General features: G+C 38.7%; 1 protein-coding gene across 5 annotated transcripts; it reads left to right on the plus strand.

Annotated features, from left to right (window-relative positions):
- The first annotated feature begins 508 nt into the window (after window positions 1–508).
- On the plus strand, window positions 509–16,831 carry tnnt3b (troponin T type 3b (skeletal, fast)). 5 transcript variants are annotated; one of them, XM_077229055.1, is made up of 13 exons: window positions 509–824; window positions 2,533–2,572; window positions 2,689–2,699; window positions 5,199–5,366; window positions 7,249–7,266; window positions 8,254–8,272; window positions 8,426–8,471; window positions 8,570–8,686; window positions 10,528–10,719; window positions 10,823–10,935; window positions 11,063–11,153; window positions 14,297–14,337; window positions 16,493–16,831. In XM_077229055.1, exons 2-13 carry the CDS (start codon window positions 2,553–2,555, stop codon window positions 16,527–16,529), a joined length of 873 nt encoding a protein of 290 aa, XP_077085170.1. In that variant the 5' UTR covers window positions 509–824; window positions 2,533–2,552; the 3' UTR covers window positions 16,530–16,831. The 5 variants fall into 5 exon arrangements, with proteins under 5 accessions (XP_077085170.1, XP_077085172.1, XP_077085167.1 ...); XM_077229057.1 differs by lacking the exons at window positions 5,199–5,366; window positions 7,249–7,266; XM_077229052.1 differs by lacking the exons at window positions 509–824; window positions 2,533–2,572; window positions 2,689–2,699 and adding an exon at window positions 3,421–3,547.
- The last annotated feature ends 462 nt before the right edge of the window (window positions 16,832–17,293 follow it).

Below are 17,293 nucleotides of genomic sequence, written 5' to 3' on the forward strand. Positions count from 1 at the left end.
AACAAGAGCTGTACAAGAACTTTTTTTAATTCTGAAAATAATTTTCAATGTATTGTTTGGACATTTTATTCAGTGTACAAATTGTAGTGGACAAATAATTGCAAATATAAAATTTATTTCTAAACAAGAACAGTTTCTAAACAAGCATTAGTTGTTAGTTGAACAGCTGAAGAATTAGTTCAATGAATTATGAGTATTTTTGAGAGTTTTTTATTGTTTTAATTTTTTGAGTATTCCTTATTAAAAAGAAAATGTACTTATTAATATGCTTCAAGATTAAATTAGAATTAAAACTTAATAAAATGCTTTCAAAGTTCACTGATTGGTTTGCACAATGTAGTTATTCACTTCAGGCAGTTTGTATTACTGTATTACAGTATATGCTTGCTTTGATCAAACTTGCCCCTATTGTGGACAGCAACCTTTTCACTTTCCAGTTTGTGACGTATAGCGCATGCCCTGCTCCCACAAAGCATCCACAAAGACATTTTGTATCCCTCTGTTAATCACAGTCAGATTTCTAAAAGAGCCTTACATACTCTCCCTCTTAACTTGGGCTTATTTTTGCTTGCCTTGTGCTACGACAGATATAGCGATTGGGTGCCTCAGCTTTCCAAATCTGATCGTTCTTTCATCCAGCACATTCTTTGGGTCTCCTTATGGTCCAGATTTCCTCCCCCCACACACATTAGCTCCTCAGCCAATGAGACTCCTTAGAAGATCAAGTATCAGTATAAGTTAAGGACTTAAGAAGTTTCAAGGTTTGCAGAACCTTACAGCCCGTCTTCGCCATCAAGACACTCTCTTCTTTCGCCTTTTCTGAGGTAAGAGTTTTAAAGATTTGGTATCTTCAGAAATTCAAAGACATGTCTGGGGCTGGGCCGAGTCTGAGTGGAAAGTTATCTCCGTCTGCCCACGTGCTTTTTTTCTTTTAAAATCGTAGTTCTGTTTTTTTTCTCTCACACATGTTGTAGTAAATTGTTGTAAATGATGAACTTGCTGAACTATGCTGAATGGAATATGCTGCTAACAGATTTTACTTCAGTTGACGGCTTAAATGAATATACCTTGATGAGTTTAGGGTGCTTGTGGGCACCTCTGTTGATGGGATGGTTCTGTCTCAGTGTGCCACTCTGTAGATAACAGACTAATGGCTATTATCAACCAGCACAATGCGATTTAGGATTTACACATTGTTGGCTTCCTCTTTGTCCTATCCTGTAGATCACCACTATGACAATAGAGGCTTAACAGCTGTCAACAGATAATAGCACGAACAGGGAGGAAGTATTAGAACAATGCACTAATTATGTCTCAAACTCTAACTAGATGGTTGAGATTTTGAGGCTAATACGATGCATATTATAATAGTATACTATATTCATTTTGTTGTGGTACTGCTTTCACTTTTTTGTTTCATATCAAAATTGAAACATAAATAATCCAGCATTCTTTCCTTTAATGGCTCATAATTTAAGCACACAGTTATGCCCACATAAGGCAGGGCTGACAGGACCAGAGACTCGCTGTCAAAAAGAGAGAGAGCTGATGCTTGGAAATATGATCATGTGTTAATCTCCAAATGCTTCTGCAGCTGTGCTTGAGAAATGAGTCACAGCACACACACACACACACACACACACAGAGAGAGAGAGAGAGAGAGAGAGAGAGAGAGAGAGAGAGAGAGAGAGAGAGAGAGAGAGAGAGAGAGAGAGAGAGAGAAAGAGAGAGAGAACGAGAGAGAGACAAGCTGTAATAGAATCACATCATGCTTAAGAAAAGTTTTATACAGGCTAAAAGCCAATTCACACTGCACCAACAGGTGTCGACTATAACAATCACCAGATTACAGTACAGAGAGAGAGAAAGATTTTAAATGATAGCGAGGATATCTGGTAGTGCTTCTATAGGCGTAATGTTTTTTTTTTGTTCTGTATAAACTGTATATTCTATTCCCTTGCACTAACCATACTCCTAAACCTACCGATCACACACACTAAAAAAACACTGTTTAGTGAAGTGTCCTCGTAAACCATGTTTACTTTGTAATACCCATGTCATTATACACGTTTTTGTCATTATAAACCATATATTCAAAAACACACGCACACACACACATGGTCAGGACTTTTCATTTTTCTTTAACTGTTTTTATACTAAGCTAATATGAATGATATTTGATGCTTTTAGACATTACACCTCAACTTAACCATCACATTTTTAGAATGAAGATATTATTTAGCAGGTTTATTTCATTTACAAAGTTTGATTCTGTTGATATTCTGATGAAGATGTAATCTAAGCTCTAATTCTGTCAGATTCAACATGCTTTGATAATTTATAATTTCTTTGAGGGACTGAAGTCAGACAGTAAATGTTAAGCATATTCAGCCATCATCTTATGAAAGATCTCATGAAATGTTACAAGTTTCCTAAAATATTTAGCATGTTGAGGTGCCTTTCACATCTGTCAAGTCTGCGATTAACTCACAGTGTCACAGTGGTACAAACAACCCTGTCTGTTTCATATAGGTCTAAAGCTCCCTATCATCATGTCCGACACAGAGGACGTGTGAGTATTCCGACATTAAATATTAAACTCCATTGTTCAGCATGCTAATTATTATTATTCATGTTTCATGGTCAAGACAAAATAACGGTAACTCTTCTTTCTCTCTCTTCTTTCAGTGGGGTCGAGGGTAAGTTCTAAATTTAAGTTATTATTGCAGTTGTTGTAGAAATGCCCTAGACAGGAAGTCTATCATATGTGTATGCAGTATATGTACATTATATTCTGTATATATGTACACGTTTTTCCAGTTAATATCTATTTCCGGTTTTGTTTTTATAAAAAAAAAAAAAATCAAATTATATTTATTTTGTTTGTTCAGTCAGCATCAATGTTTTCTTGGTATGTCAGCAATTACTCTGTGTATAGAGAGCCTTGATGACATATCTGTGCAGGTTTGGCTTTGCTCTATCCAGCATTTAAATTTAATTCGTAAAAAAAAAATAAAAAAAATACACATTTCAAAAATAAATATATATCCAATGCAAGAGTTGTGCCCTGAATTTGTTTGTTATGAGTGATATTGTGCCACCTGCTGTCTAGCAGCTGTTTCATGAATCTCATGCCAGCATACTGCCTTCTGCCACTGCTACGGAGAGCTTTTTTAGAAACATCTCTGGAGGCTGACATGCCAAACACAAGCAGTGGCTGAATGCAGTATCAATCATGCTTATGTTACTGGTGTTCTCTGAGGTAAATGCTCATGTCAGGCTAGGTCAGAGATCAGATCCAAATGATTAATTTACTGGAATTGTTTTATTAAATTTACATTAATAATTGGCTACTGTGGCTCTGTACTGAACTCCAACGGAGCACTAACTCCACAGAACACCAAAACAAAAGGCTCAGCATGCATTTAATGTATGATGCAATTACAAATACAATGGTACAAAAAAAAGAAAAGAAAAAAAACATTTTTTAATTTGTGTATTCCTTTACTGCTTTCTTTTCTGGCATATGAAGAATATGAAGAGGAAGGTAAAATAAGCAACAATAAACTACAACAAAACAAACCAAATTGATTTGATAATTAACTAGTCTTTCAACATACTAATTCAACACAATTTCTCCTTATTTGTTTAAAACTGCTGACACTGTTGTCAACTGAAGTCAACTGAAAATAAATTAACTGAAAGCAGAAAATGAAAATGATTTGCTTGACTAATTTTTGCCTAATTCAGGGATCTTTCAAATGTCAACCTTTTCATTTAACTCATCATAATGAAAACCAAAACAATAAGCATATTAATTATGTTTATGCTTGGAAACGTCTAGGTTACGACTGTAACCTCTGTTCCCTGAGAACAGGGAACGAGACACTGCGTCGATTGACATGAATAGTGATTGGCTGGGGCTCCTTCGGGTTCCCTAGCCACATTCCCTAGAAGGGAAGGATTCCCTAATTTGAAGCTGTGGTCCTAGGCCCTTGAGCAGGCCCAAGTAGGCCTTTTCATTAAACAAAGTTAATGGAGGGTTTCCTGTGAAGCGTATAGCTTGGGTTATGACCATAGGGAATGCTGTCATTGACAGCTCAGTGTGACCTGAGGGTGAGTGGTTTTGGCATTTCAGTTGAATTTGCTGGTTCTGACAGTTGTCACTGCCACTGTCAGGCACTCCTCTTAGCATGGTGGCACGTGGTGGTATATCGTTCCCCAAAGCGTCAATCGACACAGTGCGAGTTCCCTTTCGAAAGGGAATGTCTAGGTTACGACTGTAACCTCTGTTCCCTGAGTACAGGGAACGAGACGCTGCGCCTTTTCACCATGCCTCGGGGCCTGCCTACCAAACAGTCCCTTCAGACGATAAGGTTAATGTCATGTTTGCAAGGCTCCCCTTTTATACTTCCGGGTCGCACAGTGATGATGTCATGGGCTGTCGCCGGTCAATAGGATTGTCATGATTTGATAGTGATTTCAGACACCTGTCACGCCTGAGGTGTTCCCCAAAGCGTCAATCGAAGCAGTGTGAGTTTCCTTTCGAAAGGGAACTAATGGGAGCTAACCAGCATGTGATGCCCCCCACAGCTTGAAGGGTGCCATGACCTTTGATGACCTTTTAGACAATCCATAAAACGGATTGGAATACTTCAGTGTGGAAACCTGAAGTTCTAAATTGTGTGACTGTTGAAAAGGTCATTAAAATAATCTGTTGTTTTGATGCTTTGTTTTTGTTTTGAGGTGATAGTTTGTGAATTTTGTCTGTGCACAAGGTGTGAAATTTATTCTAGTTTATTTTCCTATCCAACACAAAGTAGTTAGAGTTGACTTTAGAATATTTGAATTAATGGCTTTGGCAAACAGGGAAAAACAAAGGCATTTCGTGTGGGTATTTTATTTGGCATGTGGAACCCTGGTGTCTCATAATCTCATCATTTTATAACAGGTTCTCCCGCTATGTGGATCCTCTTAGCCACCAATCCCATCCTTATTTATTTACATGTCACACATGACTCTCTCTCTCTCTCTCTCTCTCTCTCTCTCTCTCTCTCTCTCTCTCTCTCTCTCTCTCTCACACACACACACTTTAACTAAAACTTAATCTCCCATTTGTGAATGCTCCCTCCTCTGCAACGCATTAACTTTTGACAACCTTCCTTCCCCTGGTTGCTTATTGCATCATGTATTATTAGCTGAAGAGGTAGTAGAGGTAGAGGTAGCTCCAGAGGCAGCTCCTGAACCGGAGCCTGAGCCTGAGCCTGAGCAAGAACCAGAGCCAGAGCCAGAGCCAGAACCAGAGCCAGAAAAAGAGCCAGAACCAGAGCCAGAGCCAGAACCAGAGCCAGAGGTGCATGAGGAAGGTATGTGGCATGAATATTCATTCATCCTTCCCATTTTACCCAAAAAACTAAAAACAGGCAGCGCACCTCACCTGCTACTTAAAAATCATTCACATTAACGTAGCAGTAGTTGCCCAGTACTTCCCCTCCAACCCTACAAAACTTTAAACACTGCTGGCGGTACCTCCTCTTCATTCAGGCCCACTATGGGACTGGTGTGGTAACACCAGATGTTGACAGAGCTTAGATTCATGCCATTTCAGTCCCTTATGGTGCATTTGAATTATTTTTCAGAATTGGACAATTTCCCAATTTATGAACAAGGAATATTTTCCAATTCTAATTCACTTGCAGACCAATGGGGAGTGAGCTGGAACGATTAAGCTCTGACAGACATGGCACTCATCACATCTAAAATGCAGCTTTCTTTAGAGTGGATGCAGGAGGCTTTCAGTGTTGGGAATCAAAAAAGATTAGCAACACTTCTAAACTATATTTTTAGTTGGGTGAATTACAAAAAAAGGCTTCGTTGCTCTTTTTTTATGTCAAAAGTCAATAATCAAACACATAAACTGTCCTCTCTCTTATATGTCATGTTGGGAAGTCCCAGTCGTTCAAACTGCGCCTGTAAATTTACCATGTAAATATTCACCAATTCAGTAAATGATTGACAATGAAAGATTCACTGATTCAATAAACAATTCAATAATAGCTGTACTAAATACTGCTGTTCATCACTGTTTTTTTATTCAGTTCGGCTGTTTTTTTATATAAATTAAGTGATAATTTTGTCTGATCAAGTTAAATGGCCCCTCACTAATTAGGATCCTTATTTATATATATATATATATATATATATATATAATTTATAATTTATAATAATTTATATATTCAAGATGGTATGTTCCCCCCGATGTCCTCTAGTGTAGTTCCTTTTAAGGTAGCCAGTAGCTTGACTGTATGAACTGCTAAGCATTAGGAGTAGCTCGATAACAACAGTTTGAAAGTAGCTTCCCCAACACTGGTGGCCTGAGCTGATAATAAATCACATTCCAGCTCCTGCTCTTGCCAATTACGCTGCAGCCATGATGATGCTTATATCAGATTGTGACTGAAAACTCATTGCACTCTTCTGCATTCAGAACTGTCTTTGAGTTGCCGCCAACACAATGCTACTCTAGGCTGCATCTTGAGGAAAAATCTATTCTATTGCATGTGTTTTAATAATTCTGCAACAAACGCAACTGTTTCAGTTGCTATGGTGTTTCATAATAGTCATAGGATGCTGATATTAATGTTTAAATACCAATTACACAATAAATGGTCAGTATATGTAATGACATTTTCAAAGGGACAAAAAGGGCTGCTGTATGTTGTTTAGTAACTTATTCTCTCTAATTTCACTGGCTTAACACGGGAAAGGCTGTCTTTGGCACACTGAACTATATTGATTGTTAATATTACAGTCTAAAGTCTTTAAGTTTAATTATTGAATTAAAAAGCAAAATGCTGAAAGTGTCAAACCAGATTCTGTCCGTTATTAAGATGCTTTTTGTCCACTTTGAAATAACAAGCAATGTTTTATGATAATATGTATGCTAATATAAATTGATCATCAATATAAATGTTGTTATTTAGCTTATGTTATATAGCTTGCTCATATTGAGGTGTCCCGTTGAAAGTGATAACCCAATTCATTCAATCTTTATTGTGTTTTTTTTATGTTTAATTAATTTTTGTTTAATTTCAATGTATCCTGATTCAAGCTGATACCTCAATTTGAGTGTCCGCTCAGCTGAACTCTGCCTCTGAGCATGCAGCCCTGCTTGGGGCAGCAAAAAGCACACAAAGCAACATTAATGTTCTCTATTTTACTCTTGCTTTCAACGCTTGATGCATGCAGAGGCCTATGAAGAGGAAGGTATGTTTGTCATTTTCTTGTATTTGTCATTTCTGATTAAAAAGAAGGCATGTGGGTGGGGTTAATGCCTGCAAGGTGCACAGTGAAATTAGGACCAAAACCTTACAACATCATATTCTAAATAGGGAGACACAGAAAGCTGGCCTGTAGTGTCGGTTGAAACTGACGCTGATTTACAGTAAGTCAATAACAAGGGTGAAAGAATATGAAATGCTGACATTGCTCTGTGCTTTGCTTCTTTTTGCATGAATGTGCCACAACACCAGTGGAAGAAGGAGTACAAGATGGTAGTTTTCAATTCCCTTCTGGAAAATGTCTGGTCTGGGTGTAGCTTGATGCTTGTGTTTTTGATGTGAAGGTCAAGCCAAATAGTTACGATACATTGCAATTGCTTAAACATCTTATCTAGCCCACTTGCAGAGTCTAGTCAAACGTCCATGATGACCAGAGATATAATAAACCTGGATTTAGATGCTGTTAGTCAAAAGAGATAGGAAAATGAATGAAGGATAAAAAGCTGAATCTTTTCCACAAGGCTTTTTTGTTGTTGTTGTTGTTGTTGTTGTTTTAATTCCTGGAAAAGTGAGAATGGTCCGCTTGTCCGGAGTTCTGTGTCTGTTTATACTCATGTACTTATAAGCACCTCATTATCTGATTTCTTGTGCAATGATTCTGCTAGATTTGTTTTGATCAACTATATGTTTCACAACTTTCTAACTAACCCAGTTTATTAACATTACTGAAATTAATATATGTACTTAACTTCATTAAGATACTATTAAAAGATACATACATCATTCTTAAAGCTCAGGGTAACAGAAACCAGCACTGAGTTGTTACTAAGAGTAAATTGAAATTGAATTGAGTAACTCCATGTTCATGGATTTGGCTAACAGAATTCCCACTGATTGTTGACTGAGCTTGTTTAAAACATCTCTAACCATGTTACATATCCCTCTCCCTTTTTTATTTTATTTTTCGTAACAGATGAGAAGCCCAAGTTCAAGTAAGTAGTATTGTCCACTAAACAGTTTTTTACCGCTGAGCTGCCAATTTCAATGCTGTGATGCAATACAACATGCTGTTTTCCTGAGGAGCTGATGAAGTTATGTGATACCCAGAATGCCACTAAAACTAATTTTCCTTTCATTCCCTTCAGACCAAGTGCACCAAAGATCCCTGACGGGGAGAAGGTGGACTTTGATGTAAGCAAGTAGTGCATGTCATTGTTGGTTACATTAGATTATGTATTAAACATTGCACAAATACATGTTTGAGGTCATATTTCTGTGTGTGCAAACAGGATATCCAGAAGAAGCGTCAAAACAAGGATCTCATTGAGCTGCAGGGCCTGATTGATGCCCACTTTGAGTGCAGGAAGAAAGAGGAGGAGGAGCTTATTGCTCTGAAAGATAGAATTGTGAGTGATCGCTGTCTGTTAGCTCCAAGATGACATGACTCAACAATAAGTATGTGGATTTTAAATATTGATTTGAGTTCAAATTATTTCATAATCTTACCTGTATATTATCTTAAAATAGTCTGTTACAATGTACAACACAATCAGCCTATCAACAAGACAAACACAAAATGAACACTGAAGTTCATTTTCACTACAAAAGAAAAACGAGACGCATAAAGGTTGGTTTTATACAATAATTAAAGTTAAAGTAGCCTACTAAAATTACTAAACCTAAAATGGAAATATTCATAAAATAGTAATATTTTTAAAAATCCCCCAAACTAATAAAAATAACAAAATGCTAAATGCTAAAAATTAAAATGAAAAATAATATATAAAAAATAAAAGCTAATTAAAAATATTAATAAATATTATAATAGTATAAAAATAATCCTAAAATAACACTGACCTGGATAAGCAGAATGATATACAGCGTTGCTTTGGACAATGGGAAATTTAAAGCAGAACTAAGTAACTTTTTTACCTTAACCGAACAGCTTTGGAGTCATTGTAATGTTTATATTACTGATTTCGTGTTGAATGGTGGTCGTCTCGCACCCCCCGGTGCCTGTGAGCTGCAAACCACCCTTGCAACTTTGGGCCGGCGGGCCGCCGGCCTCAGTGTTAGGAAGTATCGTGTGATATCAGGTCTCGCGAGGTAACGAATTGCTTTACGGCACTGCACCTGTACACGCCCCCATCCAGGATACGGCTAGCTATAAGAACAACTATCGTCCCATGGCAAAGCTGGCATATAAGAAGCAGAAAGCTAGAAAAGCATTGTCGCAGGAACAGAGAAAGAGGAAATGGCAGACTGACCGAGCAAGGAGTCAGACACGAGTGAACATCGGACCTGCGTTTTCAGAGTGGCGGAAAAAAAACGAAGCACGCGCGGTCGGAAGAGTCAAGAAAAAGGTAACGAGAATCTGGCAAACGAGGATCCGGACAAGAGTCCCACTCGCTCAGTCTTTCACTGTTAAAGTTGATTTCTGCGATTATCATGAGAACAGTTGTCAATATCTCACATAATTATCAGGACATAAATAAGCCTACATGTTGTAAATAGTGTAAATGAGCGCAATTTGCAAACTATTATGATAAATTGCAATAATCATGTCTAACAACATCATAACGGACGTTACGAAATCAGGGCTCTCAAGTGTCACGCATTGAGCGTGACAGTCACTCATTTCGGTCTCCTTTCGGTCTTTTGTCACGCTCTCCCGCCACACATTGTATTTCTCACGCTGAAAAACTATTTGTAATATATTTAATATGCCAAAACTCTGGCCGCGCCGCTCTCACTGTGGAACCGGCAGGAATCAAGCGCGTCTCCTCTGGTGTTGTTCGTCGAGCTACACAATAGCCAATCAGAAAATAGCACTATTGTATCTGGGTAAGATTTAACGCAACAACCAATGACAAAAATGTATCTGTTGGCTGGATGTCACTTTTGCCTGTCCTCAAAACTTGAGAGCCCTGCGAAATAATGCGACGTACATGATACACTTTATTGGTGTCATCTGGCATTTAGGCTCAGGTAAGCCTAACGCGGTAGGCTACTTTATTATTATGAAGTGCAGAGGCCGTGAGTGCAGATACGCTCTGCGTGAGTGGTGTTTACGACAGTAACGTTAAATACAAGTACTCTACAGCGAATCTAGGGATCGCTGTTTGACAAAAACAGAAATCCTGCATAGTGCCGCTTTAAGGGAATGCTGTGATTGACCAGTCAGAATTGAGTTATCCTGTGTATCAGGATATTACAATGTACATATTTTATATCTGTGTGTGTGTAGGAGAAGCGTAGGACTGAGAGGGCAGATCAGCAGAGGATCCGCGCTGAGAAGGACAAGGAGCGTCAGGCAAGACGTGAGGAAGAGAGGCTGAGGAAGGAGGAGGCTGATGCTAAGAAGAGGGCAGATGACGATGCCAAGAAGAAGTCTGCCCTGTCCAACATGGGCTCCCAGTACAGCAGCTACCTGCAGAAGGTGCAGAGCTTTCTATCAGCCCCAACTCTGATTCTCTTCATCATCACTCTGAGTACTGTATATGATTGTCAAATGTGTTGTGTTTGTGTGCTGATAAAAACAGGCTGACTCGAAGAGGGGAGGTAAGAAGCAAACTGAAAGGGAGAAGAAGAAGAAGATTCTGGCAGACAGACGCAAGCCTCTGAATATTGACCATCTCAATGAGGACAAGCTGAGGTCAGCACAAATACCTGACAACTCTAAGCCTATACAGGCAATGAGGCTGAAAAAAGACACCTTGTCCTGATGAAAAAAGTTAGTGTCTAAATTCTAAATGTGTTTTGGTGTATATGTGTGTTTACAGGGAGAAAGCTAAAGAGCTGTGGGACTGGTTGTACTCCCTGGAAGCTGAGAAGTTTGAGCACCTCGAGAAACTCAAGAGGCAGAAGTATGAGGTGAGGGAGCATTCTAATGCCCATTTGCACAATACAATGTCTATAAACTTAATTTACTTGACAGATTTTATTATGACCTACATTTGTTTTACATGGGGAAATTCACTACTTTGTCCACTGCATCCTGGAGACACTTAAAAGTTTAAAGGGATAGTTGACCCAAAAATGAAAATCATTGACTGGTATCTGTGGTTCCATGTTAACCCATTAACATCCATGGATCATTTGGATTGCACAAACGGTTCTTTGTATTAGAGAAAGTTTAAAAGGTTTTTTCAGTTTATTTAAAGGGATAGTTTACCCAAAAATGAAAATTCTGTCAGTATTTCTCACCCTCATGTTGTTCCAACCCCGTAAGACCTTCGTTCATCTTCAGAACATGAATTAAGATGTTTTTGATTAAATCTGAGAGCTGGATCACTCCTCCATAGGCTTCTAAGGGATTGTTCCCCGAAAAGTTATTAAAGACATTGTTAAAATAGTCCAAGTGACTACAGTGGCTCAATCCTAAGTTTATCAAACGACGAGAATACTTTTTGTGCGCAAAAAAAACAACAACTTTATTTCAGCTATTCATTTCCTTCTCTGTGGGCCTCGAGTCAGTTCACTAGTGTAATAGCGTAAGCTTCTGTTGTTGTACGTCACACGCATCACACACATGACCAGCGTCGGCCAATAGTGAGCCTACGTGTGACGTAGCTCTACGCAATCACACTACGTTAACTGACTAGAGGCCCACAGAGAAGGAAATGAATAGTTGAAATAAAGTCGTTATTTTTGTTTGTTTTTGCGCACAAAAAGTATTCCCGTCGCTTGATAAACTTAAGATTGAGCCACTGTAGTCATTTGATACATATTTTGATATACATATTTTGATATACATATTTTTGGACTGATATTTTCATGACAGTCTGAACAACACAGATCCGATCTTTTCAAATGCGACCCAGGCCACTTGGGTATGTGGTCCAAATCCGATATGTATCCGATCTTTTGAAATGCAACTTCAATCTGAACGGCCAGGTCGCATTATCCGACCCGCAGTCATTGATATGCGACAAACGTCATAATTCTGCGTTGAAGTAGGCGGGAATGAGAAGATAAACAACAACTGGCGGACGATGCTGAGACCAGTAAATGGAAGGGAAGCGAGGTTTCTGATTTAATTAATATTTGGACGTTGTTGACCGTTGAGTACTCTTCTGCGCATGCGGGTCACTTCTGGGTCATTTCACATTCACGTTCTCGTTCACATAGGAGATCACAAATGGACGCATTTAATTGGAAATGTGAACGGCCTTGCAAAAAAATCGAATTTTTTCAAAAAATCGGAATTGAGCATTAAGCCCCTGCAGTGTGAACGCAGCCTTACATCTCTGCGAAAAACCTCTTTTGGAAACGTTATTTTTACGAGTGAATGGGATACAAAAAGAGATGACCATCTCAATCACCATTCATTATCATTTTATGCAAAAAAAAGATGCAATGAAAGTCAATGGTGACTTACTCTCAGTCTCAGATGTCATGCCCATGGACCACGCACACCTCATTTACATCTGATGCATATGGCAAATAAATCTGGAAACAACTTTCGAGAAGGCAAAAGTCTGAATCTAATTGGCTGACTTCTACACGTTTTGTTTGAGGCACTTAGTTGAATTTAAAAGATATTTGTTTGCATGTTTACCGACGAGAGCTTGGCCAACCCATTGTATTAGTTGTACCCTCTCACATCTATAACAGAAGTTCATGTGAAGTACTTTACTAAGAAGGGAATATGCAGAATATGCAGGTAAATATGAAAGTATTTGCTTTTATTGTAACATGACGTTGAACAAGACAAAACATTGATTGGTCACTTTACATGTCAATCAGACGTCCTCTTCCTGTCTTTGTGGGCAATTGCAGTGGCTATAGAGCTTAGATCTTATGTCGTTAAGCAAAGGTCTGGCTACTTGAGACTAATGGTGACTGAGATACTTATCTTGCCCAACACAAAAGAGAGTCAATCTTACAGATTTGGAACAACATGACGATGAGTAAATGATGACTGAACTGTCATTTTTGGGTGAACTATCTATTTAGTCCTCAAATTTTCTTGTGTTACATTGCATTACAGACAGTCAGTCTGTACATTAGTGGTGGGAATTTTTCAGTGATTCCCTCTATAGGTCATCATTACAGCTGTAGGAGGCTTTATGAGTGCATCATTGAATAATTTATTCAACCGATTCGATTCAATTCGTTCAAAAAAGCTGATTCATTCAGGAATGGGACACCACTGTGAGTTGTTTGGAGACATGATGGTTCCATGCGATCAGAAATTAGAAATTTAAAGCTGAAAGATTTTCGCAACGCATTCATGTTCATGACTGATCTCGCTGCATTGACCAACAGAAAGCCGCTTCGTTTGAAAGTGACTTCGCTGTGAGCTGTGCTACATATATCACTACACTATTAACAATTGATATTGGACTTTTTGCCTACGAAATTTCGATAATGTGACTCGAAATATTGGAAATTTCAGTGAAACTCCCAAGCATGTGGATTTCTATTGAAATGACTGGATTTTGCCTGCAAAATTTTGTCAGGCAACTGTAAATGTGACCACACCTTTCATCAGAGGGCGAAAAAGTTCCCCATTCAGATTTTGCTCATGTTGAAGTGGGTCATGCAAATTCTCTACACTGATGACAACAGATAATGGACATGTGGACCTACTTGACCAGCACAAAATTTTGGAGAAATCCTGTTAGCAAAAAAAGTCTATTGTCTATTATCAATAGGTCACTTTCAAATGAAGCAGCTGTCTGTTGGTCAGCACAGCGAATTCAAGTCACCGACTTGAACCCGTTGCAGAACCTCATCTGTGTTGTGGAATACTTCTTCTCCTCCTTTTGCTTGTGAAATGGTAAATGTGACTGTGCCTTAAGTAACTATTCAGCAATATACTGTCTAAAATGTAAGTAACTTAATATCAACATTCACTTATTCGCATAAAGGTTACAGTAGCTTGACATTAAAAGAACATGAACATATCAATCACAATGTGTGTGAGAGCAGGTCTGAGTGTGTCTGTGCTGGTGATTCAGAGTATGTGTGTGTGGTAGTTCAGGTCTCAGCTGTGTTCTGGTGTTCTGCAGGTTACAACCCAGCGTAAGAGAGTGGAGGAGCTCAGTAAATAGTGAGTAACTGGAAATATAGGAAGCTAAGCATCAGGCTTTGGTCAGCAACAGGGACGTGACAGCATGGTCTGCATGCATGAGACTCTCTGGTCTCCGTGGCTTCTGGGAAAAAAGGTCGATTCAGACTACAGGTGAAAGGTCAAATGTAATGTCACTCCTAAAAAGAGAGTCTATGGTCAGAGCCTTCACAACAAGTTGATCTCTTTACCACCAGCAGCTAAATCAAACAACTATGTCAACAACCTTGATACTCTCCAGTAGAGTTGTGCTTCATGGTTAAATGAATATTGTATGTAGTGTCATTAAGCATCTGATCTTCCAAGATGTTTTCTCTCGCAGGTAAGTGTGTGTGATTGTTCAAGCTCAATACCGTCTTGCTGAGGAAGAACACACATGCCTGTGACATGCCCACACAATGCTGCTTTATACCAGCTCTTGACTTCAGCAAGTTCTGAGCACCAAGCCAGAATGATTTGTGTGTGTTTGTCAGCACTCTATGGTAGAGGACAGCTGTCACAATCCAGGATCCTGTGGTTAAGGTATGATCTGGCAGGTTTAAAAACGCACATGTGTTGTTTTCAGGTCATCTCTCTCAGAAACCGCATTGATGAATTGCAGAAGCAGTAAGTAACTCCTTGCCACCACGCACACACAAAGCGCACGGATGGACTGACTACTTTAATCTAATATTACTGATTGAATTATCTAATCATTTTTACACCCCATTAAAACTCTCAAAGACACTGTCACTCAGTCATATTGGTTAAAACGCATATGACGCAAGACTTTACAAAACATGTCCTAAAACTTGACATAGGGCTTTAGGCTTGAAGCTGTGGTAGAGATGGTAAGTATTTGGGACATTTTTGTAGCATTGTGACAGACTTGCTGAAGCTTGAAGCCTTTGAGAGTGAGTTTCTCTAGAGCCGAATGAGTTTTGTCTCCCCTAGTCAGACAGCAAACGCTCTCTTGCAGTCTCCACATACAAGCTTCTCTGAGTACGTTTACATGCATTTGAGTTTAATTTCATTCGGAATAAAGCAATTATTCATCTTTTTTAAATGTTCGAAATCATGCCAGTCCAGTATTTGTGAAGTTGAACTACCCAGATAATGTGATTGTAGATCGACTTCTTCCAGTGAATTCACGAATCGAACTACAGTTGGCCTCGGCATTGTGCTCATGCTCCGAAAGACAACTGGCACGTGACTTGCAATTATGCTGCCTTTTAGATGTACCTGGGAAACTTTTATGTTGAGCATTCGTTATTACTACATGTGACTTATTCAAGTCAGAAAATGTACAAAAATAGCGTAAACAAAACAAAACAGAATTATAAGCTTATTGTGAACAATAAACCCAAATAACTAAATCTGAATTCAAAATTAGGAACAATATTAATTTCTATCACTTTTTTATGCATAGTATTACACCTATCTATCCTATCTATCTATCTATCTGATATCTCTATTATAGATCATGGTTTCATCCATTTCAAATTGACATATCCCTTCCAACATCATAAACTGGCCGTGTAGCTTGATTATAATTGTGCATGTAAATGTACTTGATTCCTGAAAGGATTTACAGACAATGAAAAATAAAACTCACTCTTTTATCTGTCAACATGCAACACATAGCATAGCCTAAGTGGCACTATGAAGCACTTGTCTATTCCAGATTTGGCTTATTTTTCATTGGTGCCATCAAATCTGAACTGATTAATGTGTTTGGTATACATGAGGCAATGAGTGATGTAAATGTGATGTGTATCAGCTGCTGCGGTGATAAGCATTTAAGACTAAGACAGGCCTGTTTAACAAACTGACAGAGCTCAGAGAAAGGGCGGTAAGTCCTGCATGGTGTGAACTGTGATCAATATTTCAGTACAATGTGCATGTCAAACTTTGTGTGGACACGAGAAGCAGAGAGGAACATCCTGCAGGACCTGACTGAGAACTGGACTGGAAAACAATAGTATTTGAAAGGGCTTTATGTTAGTAAAAACAACAGAATCATTACTTGTGTGTTTGTTCTTAAAATTAAAATGTAAAAAATGGAGCCCTGTCCTGTATGGTGTTTTTCTCAGTCGTCTACTTGCAGGTCAGTAAAGATCAGCACCGCTAACTCGCTCTTTCTTTGTCTGATATTCAGCTCCAAGAAGGGTGCTGCTGCTCGCCGCAGAAAGTAAGCGTTCATGGAGAAATCTACACTTGTGGTCAAGACATGTCTGTTGCCTGCGTCTCCGAGCTTTGCCTTCATTCACCAGGCATCGCTGATCCAACCCATCATTTGCATTTTACCAGAGGCTATCAAAGGCGGTCTACCACCACCTGCGTGACATTAACACTGTCCGGTCTCAGCAGTAGTTGTAGTAGGAACTTCCCCTCTTGCTATGTCTTTAGGGTCTCACCTTCTGTTTTTGTAAATAATGTTTGGCTCGCCAGCTTTATCTGTTGCATCTGGCAGTTCAATAAAATATCCTTCAAGACTCATATACTAGAATTGATTGTGTTTCCTTTATACTGAGAAACTCTGATGCTGAAACTGAATATATACCTTCTAAGCCTTCTGACTTAGTTGACATGTTCATGATGAATCTGAGTTGACAAGTACAAACCATTTCTATGGCAACGAACAGACTGTTCTGTCTTTCCATGCATTTTCATATTTGCGGATTGATGGTCTACGGTAAGGGACCCGGATAATGGATAGGGGGCGCTGGCCCAAAAAAGTTTGAGAACCACTGGTCTAACCAATAAGAGTTGGTGTCATTTCCCCCTAAAAGATGCATTCAATTATACATTGCAGTGTGAGATGGTAAGGTAATAAGTAGCCTAATAATTATCATCTATAAACAGTTTTGAATAAGTTCTCATTTGTTAACATTAGTTAATGCATTAACTAACAATGAGCAATATATTTGTTACAGTATTTATTAATCTTTGTTAATGT

The sequence above is a fragment of the Siphateles boraxobius genome, unplaced genomic scaffold (genome assembly GCF_051911475.1).
Source record: "Siphateles boraxobius isolate OS27281-9 unplaced genomic scaffold, OSU_SipBor_1 130, whole genome shotgun sequence".
Classification (NCBI taxonomy): Eukaryota; Metazoa; Chordata; class Actinopteri; order Cypriniformes; family Leuciscidae; genus Siphateles; species Siphateles boraxobius.

What these genes read in the sequence shown, in the direction of transcription:
- tnnt3b (XM_077229052.1), top strand. Translation starts at nt 3,433, where the DNA reads ATGATGCAATTACAAATACAATGGTACAAAAAAAAGAAAAGAAAAAAA. An exon ending in GGGAGAAGGTGGACTTTGAT is followed by an intron (nt 8,472 to 8,569) that starts GTAAGCAAGTAG and finishes GTGTGCAAACAG; the next exon opens with GATATCCAGAAGAAGCGTCA. An exon ending in ACAGCAGCTACCTGCAGAAG is followed by an intron (nt 10,720 to 10,822) that starts GTGCAGAGCTTT and finishes TGATAAAAACAG; the next exon opens with GCTGACTCGAAGAGGGGAGG.